The sequence below is a fragment of the Coffea arabica genome, chromosome 9c (assembly GCF_036785885.1).
Source record: "Coffea arabica cultivar ET-39 chromosome 9c, Coffea Arabica ET-39 HiFi, whole genome shotgun sequence".
NCBI lineage: Eukaryota > Viridiplantae > Streptophyta > Magnoliopsida > Gentianales > Rubiaceae > Coffea > Coffea arabica.
The window spans coordinates 21,706,614-21,713,253 of record NC_092326.1 but is presented as its reverse complement, the minus strand read 5'-3'; the positions used below and the strand labels follow the sequence as shown (position 1 = coordinate 21,713,253).

Here is a 6,640-nt window from a genome sequence, read left to right as displayed (position 1 = left end):
TGGCTCGAAATATTATTTGTGGTGCCCCTTTTTTTTTGATATTATTCGAGATCATGTATGCCCTTTAAATATTATTTGAGAATGAAGATTGGCTCAAAATATTATTTTTTGAGCTATTCCTCAAGGCTGAAAATTTTATCTCAATTTTTGTACCATTTTTTTTGTTTTTTTTATGTTTTGCTCATCTATGGGGACCATACCAAATATGATATTTGAGCACAAATTCCCCCCCCCCTTTTTTTTTTCCTAGAACTCTGACCTCAAAAAAAAAATTTTTTTTGCCCCAGTCCATGTCAATATCTCAACTTTACTAACTTGCTCTTTTGTAGATACCCCATCTCGTGCCTGAAAAGGAGCTTGAAACAATTTTGGGGATTTGAAGAGAGCCACTGATTAGGTAATTTAATTACCAAAATTTTGTAAGAAATCCCCTTCATCGTCTAATACTTTCTTTTTCAAAATTCCAGCAATCATGCAAATTAAGGACTACACCGTGCCACTGCCCCATATCTCATTGACGGATGAAAGGGGAGGGCCTCAATCAAAGAGCTTGTCGCTACATGTGTATAAACCAGCTGTTGGGGCGCTCGCCGAATCTTTTATACCTCTTGAAGGATGCTTTCATCTCGAAAATTGGACTAGCAAGTGTACTAAGGAAGTGGTGGCACCATCGACTTTCTCCACTACGTCGAGGGAAGAAGAAGTGGTCGCACTAAACTCGTCACTTCATAATGGAGATCCGGAAATAGCCAAGTTCACGCTCCCGTTCGTGGGATTCAATATTGACAACGCTGCATGGAAGATCCCTTCGTCCTTCTTTGGTGAGGCGTGCTTCACCTCCTATTATTGGGAGTGGGTCGAGGACATTCTTGGAAGGCATAAAGAGGTGCTAACACGCGCTGGCATATTTGAAGCTGTCTACGCGTCAAGATATTCCTACGACCGCTGTTAAAATATCTTGCGAGCCTTCTTCAAATATTGGTGTCCCTCGACAAACACACTTCATACGCCCGTTGGGGAGTTGTCCATCATACTTTGGGACCTTTATCGACTTGGCGGCCTTTCGATCGATGGCTCGTTCTTTGATGAAGTTGTTCCTTCGGCGCAGGAGTTTCTTACTCGTGACAAAGAAGGGAAGCCACTTCTCCCTGAGAGCTGCAGGCACCTCTTTTCCGCTTACTACCACCTATGGACGAATGACCAAGGCGTATGGACGAAAGACTGGATCCATTTCTGGTTCAAAGGAGATGCTAGGTACAGGGCCCCTCCGAGCAGAGCGAATAGAAGAAAGACCGCCTCTAAACCGAAAATGACTTACAACCCTTTTGGAAGCGTAGAGCCTCACGACCTTGCTGATACAAAGGACTTCAACGTCCCTTTCGACACACTAGGTATCCCGGGGTCTTTAAGAAAGGAAACCTATATTGCGGCATTCATAGCGTGTTGGATTTGCAAGTTCCTTTTGCCAAGCAAAAAGGTCGATCGTATTCGCCCAAGTGTCTTCAAGGTAGCATGCTTAATGGCCACAGGAAAAAGAGTTTGCCTTGCAATTCCCGTTCTTGCGAGCATATATCATGGGTTGAGGGAGATCGTCTACGCCCCTAACCTTGGAGAATACGGGGTAACTTTCCCAATCCATTACGTCTATGCTTGGATTGGCCAATACCTTGACGTATATCACGAGAATAATCAAGTGAGTGGCCACCATGCGCGCATGACAAGATTTAGCGGTGAGAAAATGGCAATATTTTATGGCCGATCAGAAGCTGAGGGAATCTTCAAAGAGGTGAATCCTTTGATGCTTCATAAGTTGTGCTGGACTGAGAATGAAGAAAAGGTGTTGATCGACGATGGATCCTTATCAAGACTCACGAGCTACTTCATTAGTCAACGCTCTTGCCATTTAACTCTACGTAAGGACAATACTTTCATCATTGAGAAATATAATCCTTGCAGGTTTAGCAGACAATTCGGCTTTTATCAAGACATTCCCAACAACTTGAAAGAAATCACTCACACTTACACTTTGGGTGAGGCTATTCAACTATGGGATTCCTCCGTTCGCACGCAGACGCGATCTCGAATGACTATACCTACACACAGGAAGCATCCATTGATCACGAAAGACTATGACGTCTGGTGGTCGACTCGATCAAATAGTGTCTCTTTGACTTCCTTTAAGTTTACCGTTAAAATTCCTCAGCAATCATCGAAGAAGGGTAAGATTACCCCCGCCAACAAGCCCGTGCATCACGATGGAGCTATAGAGATTGTAACGGGTCTTACCTCATCCACCTTGCGGAAGAACAAAACCATTAGCAGCCCCTTGAAAAATATTGTTGCGAGAAATAAGTCTTCCAAGGACTCTCGACAGGCCATCAAAGAGGCGCAACCAGTGATTCCAGCGAAGAAGACGCCATCCAAAGTTTCAAAATCTTTATCAGTGACTCACACAGAAGAAAATGTCAAAATTGAAACGATGGACGATCGTGATTCTATCGAAGTTATAGAGCAAGAAGGGACTCAAGCTCAGGGCATCGAATCTATCCAAAGAGGAACCCATTCGTTGGCGAGTGGCAGTAGTAGCCAAGACCGTCATTGGAACCGATCGAGGAAGAGGACATCTTCTGATTTGGAAGAAGTTTCCTTTACACCACCGTCGATTGGAGTGTCGCCACTTAAGGTAATCATCTCTCAATTTTTCCCCTTCTTTTTTTTTGTAAATTTTTTTTTTGTAAAAAAAATTTTTTTTTAGCCCCCGTTCCTTGAATTCCGTCAAGAAGGCGTTGGTAACAACTCACCACCCGAACTCGAAGCTGATGATATAATTTCAAACAACAAAAGTGACGAAGTAGCTATCAGTACCCCACAACAATTTGCCCCCAGTGGAGATACCTCGTTAATGCATAAGAAGGAGCTGACTAGTGCACACGAAACCCGAAAAAGACCAAAGGTAGTACTGGTTTCAGAATTTCATGGCCAAAAGTTGATCCAGACACATCGAAGAAAGTATTTGCAGAGTTTGTGGACGGATTTTTGCGGACAGATTCTTGACACTCCAATTGAGCAGATCTCTTCTTTAAAAGAGTGTGCAGAGGAAATCATTGCAAAAATCGCAAGAACGGATCCCACCAACGGTCTCCCTTTAAAAGACCACTTGATGGAATTGTTTGCCAAGGCGGAGGCTTATGATGTTCTGGCATCTTCATCGTGGGAGAGGATGAGCAAAGAAACGCATGCAGAACTCCTTTCCACAGCGACGGCCCAACTCGAGAGAGTTAAGGCAAAGGGAGAAGAACTGACTTGTCATTTGCAAAGTCTTGAAGAAAAGTTGCAGTCCATTGAAGACAGGAAAAAGGTTCTGCAACAGGAACTCATCAGTTTGGAGAAACAAAGCTTGGAAATCAGCTCAACTATCGATCAAAAGCATGAGACCTTCAAAGAAATCTAGGCCGAAATAACCCAAGCGCACGATAAGCTATCTTCCATTGAACATACCAGCATCTTGACTGATGACGCTATGAAGGAACTTGAGGACATGAAGTCTGCACTTGAATTATATAAAGTAGCTGTAGTGGAATACAAATTTGATATTTAAGCTTTCCACCATGTTCTTCTTTTTCCTGAATGCTTTTGTCATTCATTTTTTTCTTTTTCATGTAATGAGTTTTTTTTTCAATAATAAAACGCTTTTCATTTCTTATCTCTTGTTTTTTTTTAAAGAGAAAAGAACTCAAATGAAGCATTTTATTTATTTTTATTTTTTTTGGAAAGAGAAAATTCCTTTTTTTTTTTTGCAAGGGACAAGGATTTGATTTGGAGTGGTGTAATTGAACCTAGAAGTTGCCCTCCAAGCTGCCTACGTATCCCAACAAGGGAATCGAGTCACACGTAGTTCCTGCCGTTCACATTTTAACCTCATGCGGGCCAGGAGTATCTATTTGTTTACCACCTTAGACTTGGTGGAGTGTTTTAGCAGTTTAACCACATACTACACTATTGGTGGTTGCCATCCACAGTTTTAGCTCATGCGGGCTAGGAGCATTGCGCGGTTCCAATTACGCATAGTACCTTTTTAGGTACTTACCATTGATGGGGCCAACGCTTAATCCATCTTCAGCAACCAACTTGTATGAGCCATTTGTATATACTTCTCGAACGGCATATGGACCATCCCACTTAGGAGTAAACTTTCTTTGTCCGCCATGAGTGAGAATGGTTGGTCTCCGAACAGCGAGCACTAACTTTCCAATTTGAAAAGAACGAGGTCGGACGTGCTTATTGAATGCTTTTGAAAGGTGAGCCTGATAGCACTCAATCCGTTGCTGAGTTTCCAATCTCTTTTCGTCGAGTGCTTCTAACTCTTCAAGGCGAAGACGAACATTATCTTCTTCACTGAGCCCTTCTTGAATCGCAATTCTTAGCGAAGGTATTTGACACTCAAGTGGAAGAACAGCTTCAATACCATAAACAAGCGCGTATGGGGTCGCTTGCGTGGGAGTTCGAAAAGTAGTTTGGTATGCCCAAAGTGCTTCTCCAATTCGAAGATGCCAATCCTTTCTCGATTTATTCACGATTTTCTTCAACAGATTACATAAGGTCTTATTGAATGCTTCAGCGACTCTATTTGCAGCAGCATAGTACATGGACGACTTGTATTGTTTGAAATGAAACTTTTCGCAAAGCTTGTTCATTGCTACATTGCAAAAAGGTTTACCATTATCGGTGATGATATAATGCGGGACTCCATATCGATAAATTATATGCAAGCGAATGAAATCTACTACATTCTCCTTTTTTTACCTCTTTTAGAGGGACCGCTTCAGCCCACTTTGAAAAATAATCTGTCGCCGCCAAAATGAAAATGTGTCCGCCAGAAGACTTTGGAAGTGGTCCAACTATATCCAAACCTCAAGCATCGAACGGCCAAGAAGCCACAGTTGGGTGCAATGGTTCCGGAAGTTGATGGATGAAATTGCCATGGAATTGACATGCTTGACATCTTGTAGCAAAGTCAATGCAATCCTTTACCATTGTTGGCCAGTAGTATCCCATTCTTTTAATGCGAAAGTGTAATTTCGGGCCAGACTGGTGAGCACCGCATATCCCAGAGTGAGCCTCCTCCATTGCTTGCACGACCTCATCTTCTCCAAGACATCGTAGAAACACCCCATCGAATGACCTTCGGTAAAGCGTCCCTTTGTAGTAAATGAAACGTGGTACTCGACGACGTATATCAATCTTTTTCTTAGGATTTTTTGGTAACTTCCCATGATTAAGATAATCAATGATGAGGTGACGCCAATCCTCCTTTTCGATCTCATAAACAAAAATATGATAAGTATTTTCTTCCTTACCATCACCTTCTTCGTCAAACATCGGAGGTATGACCTAATTTTGACATATTGAAATTTGATTTCGATGAGAAGGTAGAGTGATCATGGACGCCACTCTTGCCAAAGAATCATCTTGTTGATTGAAATTTCTAGGGATATGTTCTATAGTGACACTATCCAAATATCCCATGAGTTGTCTTGCATACTTATAATATGGGATCAATTCAGGTTTCTTGACATCATAAATACCAAGAAATTGATTTACCACCAATTTTGAATCACCATAGACTCTAAGATGCAACTGCTTCATGTCTACAGCCGTTTCAAGACCAAGAATCAACGCCTGATATTCGGCCATATTGTTTGAACATCGGCGTGTTAAAGTGAAGGAGTACGACAATACATCTGCTTCAGAAGTATAAAAGACAACTCCCGCACCAGCTCCATCACGGTGAGCAGCTCCATCGAAATACATTGACCAAGGGGATTCGACCATAAACATTTCTTCATCGGGGAGTTCATCAGTCAACTCCCACTCGGCAGGTATGGGATGATCGGCTAAAAAGTCTGCCAATATTTGTCCTTTGACAGCCTTCGCAGGTACATAAATAATTTCGAATTGTTGAAACTGGAGGTACCATCTCGCGAGCCGATCAGACAGTACAGGTTTTGCCATCACATATTTAATGGGATTAAACTTAGATATGAGTCGAATAGTGTGTGCTTGGAAGTAATGTTTTAGCTTCTGAATGACAAATATAAGTGCCAAGCACAACTTCTCGATGGGTGAGTAATTCAACTCATTAGGTATCATCATCCGACTCAAGTAATACAGCGCATGCTCCTTTCCTTTGTGACGACCCCACCTCCCCTAAGGCGTACCAAAGGGTTCAGCGGACCGCCTGCCCAGCTCTCGCCAGGACTCACTCACTAGCTCACGCGAATCACATACATACACATCCATCATGAACCATAAATAACATTCCCAATTCAAGCTTATAACATACAAGGATAGGAATCAGGGTACAAAGTCTCGATACTCAAACTAGTGCAAAACGTATACAATCCAAGTACAAAATGTTTCATTCAAAGAATAGCGCAAGTACAAGTCCAAAAGATCAAAGATAAAAAACAAAAGGCTACGCTAGTCTTTTACAAGTCTCACGCCTTGCTCGTACCCCTGTAAGGAAAACAAACTAACGGGGTGAGCCAAAGCTCAGTGAAGTTCCCAAATATCAAATTGGTCAACAACCAAGTGATAGCAAAATAATAGTGAAACAGCGAACAAACAAGTTAAATCAGAG

At 42.1% G+C, this 6,640-nt stretch overlaps 1 protein-coding gene across 1 annotated transcript; it reads right to left on the bottom strand.

The window, feature by feature from the left end:
• Positions 1-3,478: 3,478 nt before the first annotated feature.
• LOC140014143 (uncharacterized) lies at positions 3,479-6,012 on the bottom strand. The gene is made up of 4 exons (XM_072064551.1): positions 5,458-6,012; positions 5,100-5,391; positions 4,072-4,696; positions 3,479-3,545 (listed from the first exon to the last, which is right to left on the bottom strand). The coding sequence occupies exons 1-4, from the start codon at positions 6,010-6,012 to the stop codon at positions 3,479-3,481; spliced, it is 1,539 nt and encodes a 512-aa protein (XP_071920652.1).
• Positions 6,013-6,640: the final 628 nt, after the last annotated feature.

Coding starts and splice junctions, on each gene's coding strand:
- LOC140014143 (XM_072064551.1), bottom strand. CDS start 6,012: ATGGCAAAACCTGTACTGTCTGATCGGCTCGCGAGATGGTACCTCCAG. Junction 4,697..5,099: donor GGCTCACTCTGGGATATGCG/GTGCTCACCAGT, acceptor TTTGCAATGTAG/CAATGAACAAGCTTTGCGAA. Junction 3,546..4,071: donor AATGGTAAGTACCTAAAAAG/GTACTATGCGTA, acceptor ATTCAAGTGCAG/ACTTCATGTCCTCAAGTTCC.